The following is a 17,188-nucleotide window of genomic DNA, read 5'->3' as shown; positions in this document are numbered from 1 at the left end:
TACTATTGCATTTGAATTTCCTCCCCCACACTGTAGGCAAGGGTTTGATATCAAACCAATTCTTTTTGAAAACAGATTCAGCTCTTGAATTCTTTGCCTACATACACAAGCTCCTGAAGCACTTCTACCAATTAAAAAATGTCCAATTTGAATTCACAGGTAAAAAATTGTACATTTTAAATAATTTGAAACAGAAAATCACAATTAAATTTCACTAGATGCTGTAAAATTAAAACCAGTCAGGTAGAAATTAAGACTGAATTTTTAAACAGTTTTATTTCAACCATGTAAACACTTGCTGGCAGATAGCTGCACCAAAGGACGCTTTTGGCAACTTTATACCAAAGGCGCCTACTTATCAGCTTTTCGGAATATCCTTCAACTCTCCCTGACAGGTGACCAAAAGCTTGGTCAAAGAGGTATATTTTAAGGAGCGTCTTAAAAAGGAGCAAAACGAGGTAGAGGGGTTTAGGGAGGAAATTGCAGAGCTTAGGCCTAGACAGCTGAAAGTACAGCCACCAATGGTGGAGCGATGGAAATCAGGGATGCATCACAGGTCAGTATTGGAGAGATCTCGGAGACAATGTTCCCTTTGAGCTGTGCGGCCGTGCAGTGCACCAGGGATCCTGTGCAGCCAGCTTGTCCACTTTTCGATGCAAAAACTGCACATGCGCAATATTTTGAATGGCCCAAAAAATTACAGGGAACATTGGATGTAGGCAATGTTCCACCTCTTTTTTTTTTGGTTTTGTGTCCCCTTTAAGCTGCTCGACCTCCTCACAGTTTTGTGCATGTGTGAAATTTAACATTGGAAAAGTGGGTCCCGGTCTGCGCGGGGCTAGCTGAGAACTGCGCAGCCACACAGCTTAGAGGGAATGTTGGTTGTATGGCTGGTGGAGGTTAGAGGTAGGGAAGGGCAAGGCCATGGAGGGATTTGAACACTGAGAATTTTAAATTTGAGGCGTTGCCAGAAGGGAGTCAACGTAGGTCACCGGGGTGGAGCAAAAGATGCCACATTAGATCCCCAGTCAATGTTGCAAGCTTACCTTACTTCAAAAGGAGTGCAATTATAGGATTGCCATTAGGATTACATTCGCTAGAGTTTAGAAGAATATGGGGGGGATCTCATTGAAACTTATAAAATTCTAACAGGACTAGACAGACTAGATGCAGGAAGGATGTTCCCGATGGCAGGGGAGTCCAGAACCAGGGGTCACAGTCTAAAGGATAGGGGGTAAGCCATTAGGACAGAGATGAGGAGGAATTTCTTCACCGAGTGGTGAACCTGTGGAATTCTCTACCACAGAAGGCGGTTGAGGCCAATTCATTAAATATATTCAAGAAGGAGTTGGATATATTTCTTAAGGCTAAAGGGATCAAGGGATATGGGGAGAAAGCAGGGACAGGGTACTGAATTTGGATGATCAGCCATGATCTCACTAAATGGCGGAACAGGCTCAAGGGGCCGAATGGCCTACTCCTGCTCCTATCTTCTATGCTTCTATGAAATACAATGGATTAAGGAAGGAGAGATGCAGAAAAAGATTTTTTAAACGCACAGCCAAGGCTCCTACTCTTGGTTCACTGCCCAGTAATCCCCGCTAGAAGTGCATGTGGACATCGGGGGGGGGGGGGCAGGATCAGGCTCAATGGTGATGCTCTCACCTCCTCTCTTGATCCTACCCAGTCATTGTCAAGACTTCGGCCATGAAGAATGGTCTTTTTGGAGAAATACCAGAGGGCAGCCAGTAGACTTAAACCAGAGAGTGGGGGTACTGAAAGGGAGATAACTGACAAGGAAGTGTTCCCTGTGGTCAGAACCATAAAGATCCACGCCCCCATACAAGACACTGCACTGTCCATAAACTCTATTGCATACATACCTAAATCTGTAATACATCCACCTCATTCAAGTCCTCATTTCTGACCTACCCTAAACTATGAATATTATTTCTATTAAGAATGTTAGGGCAACTGGATATTTATCTAGCGAGTGTATCCCATGTAATATTACTTGCAATATTTGAATCCACCTATCTGAAAGATACTGCATTCAACTGACCCCCAAATGTATTTTTTTTATTTATTTTTTTATTTTTTTTAAATACTGCTGGTAATCCTGTCCTCTTAAAATGATTTTACATGGTGAGATCTCCGCTCACTCTTCTAGATCATATTTTTTTTTTTAAGTCTAAAGCAACCATAAACTTTCATCTCACCCATCTCCACATCAGCTGGAGTGACAGATGCAATAGTGAGCTGATGACATCCCTTCCTCATGCACTGCCTGTGGGAAGGTCAGGAATATGCTGTAAATTAGCCGAGTCAGCATACTAGGGCAGTAATTTAAAATGCAGGTGTGCTGTTCTATTTTATTTTGTAATTATGGGAATTGCAAGAATATGGATTTTGCCACCAAGAAACACTGCTGCTATTAAGCAGTGATCCCTAGGCATTCGCTTTTGAAAGAAATCCCCAGGCTGAACAACTGCTTGCTCCTCTGCAAACTATAGCCAACACACTTGATCCCAGACAATCGTAGCAGTGTGACATCACGGATCAGTACAAGAGCGACCCCATTCAGTTCAGTAGGCCAGCATTGATAGATTTTCCATTGCTCCTTTTTCTGTTCAATTCCTTCCCTGAAGGGGTGATTTCCTTTGGGAGGAGAAGGAGTTTGATGAGCACCAGTCACCCTCTCAGAAACAGTGTGGTCATTACTATACACCAATGAAACAAGTAAATGTTTCTGTATAGCTTTTCAAAGTAATTTTCAGTGATTTAATATCAGGTTACTCAGATGATAGACTCGACACCGATTAAAAATGCTTATTTTTTGTGATAAACCCATTTTCAGCTGTATTAATAAACCTACCCCAGGTTACCACTCAAATATATCAAGGACTATTTTTATTGCAAGAAAAAGTAAACAATGATGTTCTAAAACACTGCCCAATTGCGCTGATTCATGGAAGATTTTGTGTGCCGTGATATGCAAATGAGTTTGAGCAGAGACTTGCGCAAAATTCAATTTGGAAACCTGCGCAATTTGCGGCCAAAGTGGAAACTTTACCCCCACGCCCCGATACAAGCCCAGGTTATTTATATACAACACTGTATACACTGCAGAAACAGTGCACTGGCGGTGGAGGGAGTGAATGTATCAGGTGGTGGATGGGGAGCCAATCAAGCAGGCTGTTTTGTCCTGCATGATGTCAAGCTGTGTTGTTGTTGGAGCTGCACTCATCCAGGCAAGTGGAGGGTATTCCAACACACTCCTGACTTGTGCCTTCATAATGTGTGACCCTAGACACTGACTGACAAGCTGCTTGATCATGAAAGTCACCCCAATGCTCTCTTCTGCAAACAAACATACACTGCCAGCAGGAGGCCCCAATAGTGATCAGTGGTGGGGACTCCAGCAGGTTTCCCCTCCCTGAATCAGGCATACCGAGGTCAATCACAACAGCCCCAATGCCACCAAATACAAACGAGCACCCATACAGTGATACTCATCACTTATCAGAGCTCAAAGCATGTAGACAGGTTATTGAGCACTGCAGTTTACTATTTAAATATTCTCAATTATATTTTTTAATTTCTTTGGAAGAGATATAGTTGATAGATGGAGGAAGGTATATGCCTCCCTAATTAATTAGGTGACATGTGCAATATTTTGTTTGAAACCAATAAAGCTTTAGCCAGAAGAGCAGCTTTTAATTTCATCACGTCGCTGTATACGAGTCTAGGACTAGAGTAAAATGACAATGTTCTAACTGGAAGCTTTAACCCACCAGTAGAGGAAAGCAAGATTTTGGCTATGGAGGCAGCAGTGGTTGAGATCACAATCAATGGAGGTGAAGATTAGCACAAAAGACCAGAAAAAATACCATTATGAAACGGTGGTGCAGCTACGTTGAGAAGCAACAAAAAAGAGCAGATTCGGGTCTAAAAATCATATTCTGCAGCCAACTCAGTTGTGAGTCATCAGTCCTAAACTCCCAATTCCATTGACCATGATGTCAGCCACTTTAGGAAGGATGTCAAGGCCTTGGAGAGGGTGCAGAGGAGATTGGCGAGAATGGTTCCAGGGATGAGGGAATTCAGTTTTGTGGAGAGACTAGAGAAGCTGGGATTATTCTTAGAGCAGCGAAGGTTAAGGGGAGATTTAACAGAGGTGTTCATAATCATGAAGGGTTTTGATAAAGTAAATAAGCAGAAACTGTTTCTACTGACAGGAGGGCTGGTAATCAGAGGACACATTTATGGTAATTAGCAAAAGAGCCAGTGGGCCGGCGAGAAAAATGTTACTATGTGGCAAGTTAATGGCCCAGATTTTGCAATAAGAATGGTGAAGCTAACAGCACTCTCATTATGGAGTAAATCGGACAGTAATTTCCAGAGTCCGCACATGTGCAATTACACACGGAAATCAGGAAGGTGCTGTCTGAGTTGCCCTGCTCCTCCACAAGCTGAGACTCAGCATTGAAATCCACATGAAGGGCATGAAGTTGCTGTACTTACCCAATACACGCCAGAAAAGTGTGTTAGGGCTGATACATTTGGGTGCAGGTGAATCTCTAACAGCATGATAAATCTTAATTACTGCCAAACAACCTCTCTGGCAATGAAAATTTAATTTTACAAGTATGGAGTCCCATTCTTTCAAGATTTAATTATTGGAAATTTTATAATTAAAGATTTAAAATTTTTTTTTTTTTTTTTTTAAATAAACTTTTGTCTCTTATCTCTACCAATATTTACCCCTCAAATCAACATCACAGATTATCTGATCATTATCACATTGCTGTTTGTGGGAGCTTGCTATGTGCAAATTGGCTGCCGCATTTCCTACATTACAACAGTGACTACACTTCAGAAGTAATTCATTGGCTGTAAAGTGCTTTGGGACGCCCTGTGGTTGTGAAAGGCGCTATATAAATGCAAGTCTTTTTTTCTTCTTAATCCCAGCTTTCTTTCCCTCTATTTCCCTTTCTGTACATGATCTTACAATGAATTAAATATTCTAATTTACACTTCCTGGTTTGGACTCTCCGTGTCTCAGTGAAGATTCTTCAATCTGATTGTTTGAGGAGACACGCTGTTGCTTGTCCTGCTCATACATGCCACAGATCCCCTGCAGCCCAACACGCTGGAAATGATATCTCGGAACTGCAAGTTACTACGCCACCGATCGCAAAATCTGGGCCAGTGTGATCTGGAATGCACTGCCTGAAAGGTTGGTGGAAGCAGATTCAATAATATCTTTCGAAGGGGAATTGGATCAATACTTGAAGCAGGAAAAAAGATAGCTCTTTCTAAGAGCTGGCATAGGCAGGATAGGCCGAATGGTCATGGTCTTCTTCTGTGCTGTAAGATTCCATGATTCTTCCCAAATTAATCTCAACTTCTGTTCTACTGTTTTTAATGTCTTGTCTTGTAATATGAGAAACCACAATGAAGAGCCAATGAAAACAGCATCACATGAAGGGACTTGACAACTTTCACATCACTGCAATTGATGCTGCAAAGGGCAAGATAAACAAAGTTCTGTCATGAGCCACTGCAACTAGTGTTAAAGTAATGCTTAATAAACACGGCTTCTTTGGGTTAGCCAGGTCACTTCCCAAGCAAATTTTCTAATGCGAGCTGAAAAATGGCAAGCAACTTGGGATGGGAAGAACAAGAATAACTAAGGCATACAACATCCCCACTGTCAGTGTCTTCTTAGGCAGTCCCTCTGTTCTGTAAGATTTGCAAAATTTCTGCATTTCCCCGAAGGCTGTTAATAAACGGAACCCTGCGTGGACTGTTTAAAATCAAAAGGGGTACCCAAAATGGCGTCCGTGCCTCGTGGCAGCAAGCTTGCGAGATTTTAAAATGGACTCTGCAACGCAGACAGCTTGGAGAAATCGAAACCAAGCTGCAGGCTTCCGTGAAGAGAGACTTTGTATTTTGGAACCAGACAGGACTCTGAATTATGCATCAGACCGAATTGGGGGCAAATCTAAATTCAGTTTAGGCCTACAGTTAAGGCCATCTAGCAGTCTGCATATATTATCGGAAACAGATCAACAGAGCCATCGAGGCCAGACAAGGCCCATCGGGGAACTTTCAGGACAATACAAGTCAATTATCGGGCCGGTAGATGCAATTACCGGCCATCTAAAACCAGTTAGTATGGATTGCTACCATTATTTAAAATAGCCCGCCAAGATTAAAACAAAAAAACTAACCTGATTTGGCGCGCAGATAAGGGTTTTCGACGAAGGTGTAATTGAAGGCCCTCTCGGGTAGCAAGGAGTTTAAGTTTTCTGTCGGGTGTTCGTGTTGGTTGGGGTGCTGCTGCTCTTCAGCCCCTCGCGGCTGCTGCTCTTCCCCCGTCCCGCGCTTACCCCCTGGTCTTTACCCATGCCCCTTTTCCCACACCATCGGGAACTAGCCCTGGCACCAGGTCGGGCGGACACGGACAATTCAGGCTAGGCGAGGCGGGACGCGACGAGGGAAGACCACTGGAGAAAGACCAACTGAGGAAAGGCTTCGAATTATCGGGCCTTCAGCCTCGGCCAACCTTCGAATATCTGCACACCAACTCAATCTGGCGGCTGTCGACAAAGAATCATCCCTGCAAGGTAAAGTACCCAAACAGAGACTTTAACTTTCGGGTACTCGAACCTGGTCGACGCCCTTGCAGCGCCTGGAAGCCACGTGACGACAAGCTCCAGAGAGTGCACCAAGAGCGAACCCCACCGCTGTTTTTGAGTTTAACAAACTTTTTGATTGGTGAGCATGAAGTTCTGACCCCTCATAGCTTAATCTAGTTAGGTATAGGGGGTGGGATAAGGATAAGGGGATTGTTAAGATAGTCGTTTTCCCTCAATGTGCCGGTGTTCCCCATTCCCTGTATAAGTATATAGTTCATTTGTATTTTTGCCTGTAGAAGTGTACACTAGCAATTTTTCCTATAAGATTGTATCAAGTTTTTCCTCTTCAATAAAATCTTGGTTTTGTTTAAATCCAACCACCTGTCTACTCGAGTCTTCTCTGTACTGCTGCCTTGTACCTAAGTCCGGTGTCTAGAACCGAGGGGCGTGGGAGCGATTCGAACCGCTCACTAAACAGTCAGAGGCATAACTGACTGGGCGTACGTACGCGCCATACACCACCACACGCGCCACCCCCTACAGTTCCGAGGATGACTTGTTTCCACATTAAAATGGAGTTCAGGTGACTGATGAGTCCAATGCGAGACCTACAGTCTCAGTCACATGTGGGGCAGGCGGTGGTTGAAGGGGCGGGTGGGTGGGGTGCTTGGGTTGACATGCATTCCTTGTGCTTGGCTTCCGCTTGCTCCCGGCGAAAATACTCGAGGTGTTCGGCGCCTTCCCGGGTGCTTCTCCTCCACTTTGTGCGGTCTTGGGCCAGGGATACCCAGATGTCAGTGGGGGTGTTGCACTTTCAAGACGACTTTGAGGGTACCCTTGAAGTGTTTCCTCTGCCCACCTGGGGCTCGTCTGCCTCGTCAGAGCTACGAGTAGAGCGCTTGTTTTGGGAGTCTCGTATCGGGCATGCAGACGATGTGACCCATCCATCGGAGCTGATCGAGCGTGGTCAAAGCTTCAGTGCTGGCCTGAGCGAGAACACCGACTTTGGTGCACCTATCCTGCCAATGGATTTACAGGATCTTGCAAAGGCAGCATTGGTGGTACCTCTCCAGTGCTTTGAGGTGCCTGCTGTACATGGTCCATAACAAGCATACAGCAGGGCAGGTATCACTGCTGCTCTGTAGACCATGAGCTTAGTGCCAGGTTTGAGGTCCTGGTCTTCAAACGCTCTCTTCCTCAGGCGACCGAAGGCTGTGTTGGACTTTGTCAGATGTCTGCCCTTGTTGACGGTAGACTCCCGAGGTATGGAAAGTGGCCCACCTTGTCCAAGGCCTTGGCATGGATTTTGATAACCAGGGGGGCAGCACTGTGTGGCGGGGGCAGGTTGGTAGAGAACCTTCGTCTTACGGATGTTTAGTGTAAGGCCATGCTCTCGTACACTTCGGTGAAGGTGCTGACAATGGTTTGGAGTTCAACCTCTGAGTGAGCGCAGACGCAAGCATTGTCTGCATACTGTAATTCGACAACAGAGGATGGGACGACCTTGGATCTGGGCTGGAGGTTGAACAGTTTCCAGTTTGTTCTGTAAATAGCTCCACTCCAGCAGGGAGCTTATTGAGGGCGAGATGGAGTATTGCAGCAAGGAAGATCGAGAAGAGCGTTGTTGCGATGACACAGCCTTGCTTGACCCCGGTCCATACATGAATTGGGTCTGTGGTGGAACCGTTGGCCAGGATCACGGCTTGCGTGTCGTCGTGAAGCAGGCGGAGGATGGTGACAAACTTTTGAGGGCAGCCAAATTTGAGGAGGACACTCCATAATCCCTCACGGTCGACAGTGTCGAAGGTCTTTGTGAGATCAAAGGCCATGTACAGCCCCTGCTTTTCTCTTGTAATTGACGCGTGGTGAAGATCACACCCATTGTGCCCCTTAGTGGGCGGAATCCGCATTGCGACTCTGGGAGGAGCTCTTCTGTCACTGGGAGAAGGCGATTGAGGAGGATTCTCGATGACTTTCCCTGTGGCAGACAGCAGGGAAACTCCTCTGTAATTACCGCAATCGGACTTGTCACCTTTCTTGAAGATGGTCACAATTACGGCGTCTCAGAGATCCCCTGGCATGCTCTCCTCCTTCCAGATAAGAGAAATGAGTTCATGTATTTGCGCCAGTAGCGCTTCTCCGCCATGCTTTTTAGTGCCTCGGCAGGGGTTCCATCTGCTCCCGAGGCCTCCTTGTTCTTCAGTTGTTGGATGGCCTTTTCAACCTCATGCCGGGCTGGGGTTGTGCTGAGATGGCGGCGGGTAGCATGCTGCGGGATGGAGTTGAGGACACTCTCATCGAAGACAGAGTCTCGGTTAAAGAGATCTTCGAAGTGCTCCTTCCAGTGGGCACTGACTGCCTCGCTGTCCTTGATGAGTACCTCTCCATTCTTGGCCTGCAGTGGGGTAGGACCTTGGGCCGTAGCTGGTCTTGACAGCGCTAAAGAATCCACGCACGTCGTGGTTGTCAGCTAGCTGCTGGATATCCTGTGCTTTCTCCATCCACCATCTGTTCTTTAGGTTGCAAGTTTTTTGTTGGACATCGGCCTTCAGGCCTCTGTAGAGCTGCTTTCTTGTTCTCGAGTTGTGTTGTTTCCAGATCAGGAATGCCTTGCATTGCGGCTTATTAGCTCCTGGATCTCCTGGTCATTCTCATCGAACCAGTCTTGGTGTTTCCTGGTCGAGTGAGAGCGTCGCTTCACAGGTGCCGATTAGGGAGGCCTTGAGTGCAGTCCAGGTGCTGAGGACACTATCTCTGCATCACTGGGAGTATTCAGGTTGTTTGGCTTTCCCTACCCCCTCTCTGCCGATCACACCTCCCCAGAAGTCTCTGCCCTTTCCAACTCTGGTGTTAAAAGTCGCCAAGGAGGATCAGCTTGTCGCCCATTGGGACTCGGGACAGGGATTGTTCGAGGCTGGAGTAGAATTCCTTTTTGGTCTCGTCTGTGGCTTCCAGTGTTGGGTCGTCAGCACTGAAAACCGTAGCACACTGGTTCCAGGCTAGGGTGAGCCGAAGAGTCATGAGGCGCTCATTTATACCGCTAAGAGAGTCTCAGACGCCCAACTAGTTCATTTCTCATGGTGAAGCCTACCCCATGGAGGCGGCGTTCTTCAGGTTTGCCTTTCCAGACGGTGGTGTAGCCACCGCCTTGCTCCTTGAGCTGGCCTTCCCCTGCCTGCCGGGTCTCACTTAGGATGGCGATGTCAATGTCGAAGCAGCGGAGCTCCCGGGCAACGATAGCAGTACAGCGTTCCAGTCTGTCACTGTTGGGGTTGTCCATGAGGGTCCTGATGCCCCAGGTCCTAAACTTCATTTTAAAGGGTGGAAGATGCCTGTGCGTGAATTCTTTCAACGTGGGGTGGCCGTTGCACACCAGCTACCACACGGGCTTGACAGAGCAAGGTCTTGGTCCAATGGCAAGGGGATCCAAGATGATTGGAGACCAGGCTCTACTACAACAGCCTAGCACACACACACACACAAACATACTGCTACTGACTCCTCCCTCTGCCAGCCCAGGAGCCATCTTGGTGACTAGGATTCTATGATTCTTCCCAAGTTAATCTCAACTTCTGTTCTACTGTTTTTTTATTATGCATTGATGGGATGTGGGCGTCGCTGGCTGGCTAGGCCTGCATTTAGTGCCCATCCCCAATTGCCCTCGAGAAGATGGCTGTGAGCCGCCGCCTTGAACCGCTGCAGTCCATATGGTGTAGGTACACCCACAATGCTGTTAGGAAGGGAGTTCCAGGATTTTGGCCCAGTGACAGTGAAGGAACGGCGATACAGGTCCAAGTCAGGATGGTGTGTGGCTTGGAGGGGAACTTGTAGGTGGTGATGTTCCCATGCGTCTGCTGCCCTTGCCCTTCTAAGTGGTAGAGGTCGCGGGTTTGGAAGGTGCTTTGGCGAGTTGCTGCAGTGCATCTTGTAGATGGTACACACTGCAGCCACAGTGCGCCAGTGGTGGAGGGAGTGAATGTTGAAGGTGGATGGAGTGCCAATCAAGCGGGCTGCTTTATCCTGAATGGTGTCGAGCTTCTTGAGTGTTGTTGAAGCTGCACTCATCCAGGCAAGTGGAGAGTATTCCATCACACTCCTGACTTGTGCCTTGTAGATGGTGGAAAGGCTTTGGCGAGTCAGGAGGTGAGACACTCGCCACAGAATTCCCAGCCTCTGGCCTGCTCTTGTAGCCACAGTATTTATGTGGCTGGTCTAGTTCAGTTTCTGATCAACGGTAACCCCCAGGATGTTGATAGTGGGGGATTCAGCGATGGTAATGCCATTGAATGTCATGGGGAGCTGGTTAGAGTCTCGCTTGTTGGAGCTGGTCATTGCCTGGCACTTGTGTGGTGCGAATGTTACTTGCCACTTGTCAGCCCAAGTCTGAATGTTGTCCAGGTCTTGCTGCATATGGACACGGACTGCGTCAGTATCTGACGAGTCTCGAATGGTGAACAGTGTGCAATCATCAGCGAACATCCCCACTTCTGACCTTATGATGGAGGGAAGGTCATTGATGAAACAGCTGAAGATGGTTGGGCCTAGGACACTGCCCTGAGGAACTCCTGCAGTGATGTCATGTGATTGAGATGAATGACCTCCAACAACCACAGCCAACTTCCTTTGTGCTAGGTATGATTCCAACCAATGGAGAGTTTTCCCCTGGATTCCCATTGACTTCAGTTTTGCTAGGGCTCCTTGATGCCACACTCGATCAAATACTGCCTTGATGTCAAGGGCAGTCACTCTCACCTCACATCTTGAGTTCAGCTCTTTTGTCCATGTTTGGACCAAGGCTGTAATGAGGTCAGGAGCTGAGTGGCCCTGGCGGAACCCAAACTGGGCGTCAGTTAGCAGGTTATTGCTGAGTAAGTGCCACTTGATAGCACTGTCGATGACACCTTCCATCACTTTGCTGATGATTGAGAGTAGACTGATGGGATGGTAATTGGCCGGGTCGGATTTGTCCTGCTTTTTGTAGACAGGACATACTTGGGCAATTTTCCACATTGCCGGGTAGATGCCAGTGTTGTAGCTGTACTGGAACAGCTTGGTTAAGGGCGCAGCTAGTTCTGGAGCACAAGTCTTCAGTACTATTGCCGGAATGTTGTCAGGGCCCATAGCCTTTGCAGTATCCAGTGTCTTCAGCCGTTTCTTGACATCACATGGAGTGAATTGAATGGGCTGAAGACTGGCATCTGTGATGCTGGGGACCTCAGGAAGAGGCCGAGATGGATCATCCACTCGGCACTTCTGGCTGAAGATAGTTGCAAATGCTTCAGCCTTGTCTTTTGCACTCACGTGCTGGGCTCCACCATCAATGTCTTGTCTTGTAATATGAGAAACCACAATGAAGAGCCAATGAAAACAGCATCACATGAAGGGACTTGACAACTTTCACATCACTGCAATTGATGCTGCAAAGGGCAAGATAAACAAAGTTCTGTCATGAGCCACTGCAACTAGTGTTAAAGTAATGCTTAATAAACACGGCTTCTTTGGGTTAGCCAGGTCACTTCCCAAGCAAATTTTCTAATGCAAGCTGAAAAATGGCAAGCAACTTGGGATGGGAAGAACAATAACTACTAAGGCATACAACATCCCCACTCAGTGTAGAAAGCACAGGACAGGCCACAACAGCACTGTCCTGCACTTTGAAAAGGAATCTCTGTGCAAAGTTAAGCAGAAAACAAGAAAGTCACAAGAAACAGACAGCAGCTACAGCAATCACATAACTCCAACCCGACCATCTTACATTGTGGCCAATGAGACCTTTTAATTCCTCCATCAGGCAATCACCAGCAGATGCGGAGGACCAGAGAAATTTCTGATCTCAATTAGCTTCAGTATGATAGCCACATCAGTAAAAAATAAAATACCAATCCACAAAAATAAGCTATATGTAATCTTCAGCTGCAAATACAAAATGGACAGGCAGAAAAAGACCTGCTGGTCCATCAAGCTTGCCCCACTCAATGATGGCCAGACTGTCATGGCTGAACACTTCTTCCCACCTTCAGCACCCGCCCCCCCCAAATCCCATCCCATAATCTTCCTCATCACATTTCTCAAGTTCCACATACTTTGCAGCATTAGTAAAACACCAACTGATGTATTCAGCCAGTAGAATAAAAGCAATATTCTTGTTCTGGGTTTTTTGTTTCCTTCTTAGTGCTCCAGAATAAACAAGAGGCCCTCACAAAGCAAATCATGTGAAGTAGTTATCAAGCCATCCCATCAGCAGGACCTCTCCCTGGATACTGCCATCTTAAAGATCTCCCAACTGCAATTCTTGACGCGAAATGTGTATTGCTGTATGATGGCTATCTTCATATCATACACAAAGACTAATGAGTAGAGAGAAGCACAAGAAATACTCAATGCATGGCCTTTGTTTGTTTAGAAAAAGAGACCCATGACTCGTGATATCACAATTCACCATCACATTTGAAATTTCTTCTATAATATTTTCTATCCCAGAGCATCAGGTCACAGTCAAAATTGCCTACAATATAAAAACAGGCTACATATATAATCTATGGCTTGGCTGCAATTCAGCAATCAAGAAGCAAAGCTGGTTATTAAAACATTTATTTACAATGTGCACACTGTAATAAGTAAATATGTACTTAATCCATAGGGATTTATACTCTGTCATTTTGAGTAAGAAATTCAAAGCAGGACAAGGCCTAAAAAAATTGTTCTGACTAGGGAAAAGAATAGAGATTACTTTGGTTTGCAACTAAGGACTGCAGAATTTTGTGGTTACATTCACAACACAGAAAAAAAAAGACAGTAAATTTGAGCCACTACTATAACAGTATACTGGATCCACTATGGTACATTGAAACTTATAAAATTCTAACAGGACTAGACAGACTAGATGCAGGAAGGATGTTCCCGATGGCAGGGGAGTCCAGAACCAGGGGGTCACAGTCTAAAGATAAGGGTAAGAAGTCACACAACACCAGGTTATAGTCCAACAGCTTTATTTGAAATCTCAAGCTTTCGGAGCGCTGCTCCTTCGTCAGGTATAGCCATCAGGACCTGACGAAGGAGCAGCGCTCCGAAAGCTTGTGATTTCAAATAAAGCTGTTGGACTATAACCTGGTGTTGTGTGACTTCTTACATTTGACCACCCCAGTCCAACACCGGTATCTCCACATTAAAAGATAAAGGGGTAAGCCATTTAGGACTGAGATGAGGAGGAATTTCTTCACCCAGAGAGTGGTGAACCTGTGGAATTCTCTACCACAGAAGGCAGTTGAGGCCAATTCATTAAATATATTCAAGAAGGAGTTAGATATATTTCTTAAGGCTAAAGGGATCAAGGGATATGGGGAGAAGGCAGGGACAGGGTACTGAGTTTGGATGATCAGCCATGATCTCATTGAATGGCGGAGCAGGCTCGAGGGGCCGAATGGCCTACTCCTGCTCCTATTTCTATGTTTCTATTAACAGTTGCACTATTTCTGTACTGTAACCAAATGTTTTGTAACCATAGATAGATACAAAAGAATCACTTCAAATGGAAGGAAGTGCTGTGCAATAGAAAGTATGTATCTCAGTAAATCTAGATAATTTGCAAAATTTTAACCACACTTTGCAGATATAGAAAACAAACCTAACTTTACTTTGACAAGTGGAGAATTTCAAGTTTATCCAAACAAAAACACTAACTGTCTTCAAGATTAACTGTAGCAGCATAAATACATGCAACTTAGAATCATAGAATGGTTACAGCATGGAAGGTGGCCATTCGACTCATCGAGCCTGTGCCGACACTCAGCTAGTCCCACTCCCCTGCCCTTTCCCCACAGCCCTGCAATTTTTTTCCCTTTAGGTACTTACCAATTCCCTTTTGAAAGGTAAGATTGAATTTGCCTCCACCACTTGTAACTGTTTCAGCTGATTTAACAGTCACATTAATCAAAAGGGATAAATGCTACACAAAGAGTTTGCTCTTTGGCACAATCTTCAATACTGTATAATTGATCAAGAGACGAGTGAGAAGGTCACACACTCGGCATAAAGCACCTTTATTCAATGACTGATGAAAGATTCAAGTTCACTCCCCTACATTAAGTACCAAGTGCCTTGATTCAATCTCTCAAGTATTGAAAGCACTGTGCCGGTCTTAGACTTTTCAATTCTATTTGCGAAATAGATATTGCTCTGATCAGTGCAGGATCCTATAAGTGCTGCTGTGGATGGGACAAGTGTCATTTTTACTAAGGTGGGTGTGGTGGGGAAGAGGAAGAGAGAGAGAGAGAGAGGGGGGGGAAGTGTGAAGTCTCCAGATCACAGTCTTTAAAATACAATTGGCATCGACAGAGGGGACATCCGGCAGCTCCAATGGAAAACGCCACGGGAAGAAAAAATCATTTGCACGGTTCATTGTGGGATGATGCAGGCTCGCCACCTCTCCACCTTCCCTCCTTTAAAAGGTCACAGACCGATACGGGCGATGACAGCCAATCATCCAGACTCACTCCCAAACCAACCCCACTCCACCAAAACACACGCCCCGACCCCCCCCCCAAACAAACCACACGCCCCGACCCCCCCAACCGCACGCCCAGACTCCCCCACCCCAAACCGCACGCCCAGACTCCCCCACCCCAAACCGCACGCCCAGACTCCCCCACCCCAAACCGCACGCCCAGACTCCCCCACCCCAAACCGCACGCCCAGACTCCCCCACCCCAAACCGCACGCCCAGACTCCCCCACCCCAAACCGCACGCCCAGACTCCCCCACCCCAAACCGCACGCCCAGACTCCCCCACCCCAAACCGCACGCCCAGACTCCCCCACCCCAAACCGCACGCCCAGACTCCCCCACCCCAAACCGCACGCCCAGACTCCCCCACCCCAAACCGCACGCCCAGACTCCCCCACCCCAAACCGCACGCCCAGACTCCCCCACCCCAAACCGCACGCCCAGACTCCCCCACCCCAAACCGCACGCCCAGACTCCCCCACCCCAAACCGCACGCCCAGACTCCCCCACCCCAAACCGCACGCCCAGACTCCCCCACCCCAAACCGCACGCCCAGACTCCCCCACCCCAAACCGCACGCCCAGACTCCCCCACCCCAAACCGCACGCCCAGACTCCCCCACCCCAAACCGCACGCCCAGACTCCCCCACCCCAAACCGCACGCCCAGACTCCCCCACCCCAAACCGCACGCCCAGACTCCCCCACCCCAAACCGCACGCCCAGACCCAGACCCCCCACCCCAAACCGCACGCCCAGACTCCCCCACCCCAAACCGCACGCCCAGACTCAGACCCCCCACCCCAAACCGCACGCCCAGACCCAGACCCCCCACCCCAAACCGCACGCCCAGACTGACCCCCCCACCCCAAACCACACGCCCAGACTCAGACCACCGCACGCCCAGACTCAGACCACCCCACCCCCAGACTCAGACCACCCCACCCCCAGACTCAGACCCCCCCACCCCACCCCCAGACTCAGACCCCCCCACCCCACCCCCAGACTCAGACCCCCCCACCCCACCCCCAGACTCAGACCCCCCCACCCCAAACCGCACGCCCAGACTCAGACCCCCCACCCGAAACCACACACACAGACCCACCCCCGGGGCTCGGCTCCCAGCCTCTTGCCCAATGGGCGCAGCCAGGAAAGGCTGTGATTCACAGTGAGGAGAGGCAGGAGGAGGAGGACAGAGGCAGGAGGAGGCAGCCTGCCTTCCCCCCCTCTCCCGCCCCGGGGAACAGGCCGCAGTCAGCGCTGTCGGAGTGACTGTCCTCGGGTTACCTTTGGCCTCGCAGTCGGCGCAGTACTTGTTGTCTTCCTCCCGCAGCAGCTTGGACAGGATGGCCTGGTGCTGCTCGTTCTGCTTCTGCGACTTCTCGCGCTCGGAACGGGTGGTCATGGCGACGAGTCGAGCCGAGCCGGGTGTGGTGGGTCGGAGGGTGACAGCCTCTCTCACTGGGGTCGGGTGGGTCGGAGGGTGACGGCCTCTCTCGCTGGGGTGAGGTGGGTTGGAGGGTGACAACCTCTCTCGGGCCGCTCGTGCTCCCTCCTCTCCCACAATATGGCCGCCCGCCGGAAGCGGCGCCGCCTCACTCCCTAACAGCGCCGGCACCACAACGACGCCGCCGCCCGCACAAAGTAGCGCCGCCTCCGTTCTCACCAATAAAAAAGATAAGCAGAAATTAACCCATATTCAAACCCGGTTATTCAGGTTTTTTTTAACGCGTGACATCAACGCGTATTTGGTTTTGTGGCTAATTGGCAAGTCATCAGTTCGCTCTCTCCCCTCCAAACCCATTGATTCCAGTTCCGGGACGGTTCACAGCTCTGGGCTTTCTTCCGTATCCGTGCGCCGGGCAGGTGAGGCGATGACGTCAGGGCGGCGGCTGGCGCATGGGTCCGCGGGCGCGCGCGCGCAAGGCCACGTCACAAGGCTGGGGGTTTTGGTGGGACTGTTTGCAGCAAGTCATCAATTCCAATCTTATTTTTGGAACTGCTCCATTTGTTTTAGATAGCTTTGCCATCTTAAACCCTGCGC

At 48.3% G+C, this 17,188-nt stretch overlaps 1 protein-coding gene across 2 annotated transcripts in view; it reads right to left on the bottom strand.

The window, feature by feature from the left end:
• The window catches only part of smap1 (small ArfGAP 1), a 313,504-nt gene extending 296,561 nt beyond the window's left edge, over positions 1–16,943 (bottom strand). Inside the window, exon 1 of one of the 2 annotated variants that reach the window (XM_085996578.1) lies at positions 16,432–16,943. In XM_085996578.1, the coding sequence (XP_085852704.1) occupies positions 16,432–16,549 (118 nt within the window). In that variant the 5' untranslated portion in view covers positions 16,550–16,943. The remainder of the gene's footprint in view (positions 1–16,431) is intronic. The other variant, XM_085996577.1, reaches the window with a different exon arrangement.
• Between the last annotated feature and the right edge of the window lie 245 nt (positions 16,944–17,188).

Source organism: Somniosus microcephalus, chromosome 9, assembly GCF_052327205.1.
Source record: "Somniosus microcephalus isolate GS21.2 chromosome 9, FLI_Smic_1.0, whole genome shotgun sequence".
Taxonomy (NCBI): domain Eukaryota; kingdom Metazoa; phylum Chordata; class Chondrichthyes; order Squaliformes; family Somniosidae; genus Somniosus; species Somniosus microcephalus.
This window is presented reverse-complemented; position numbering and strand designations above follow the sequence as displayed.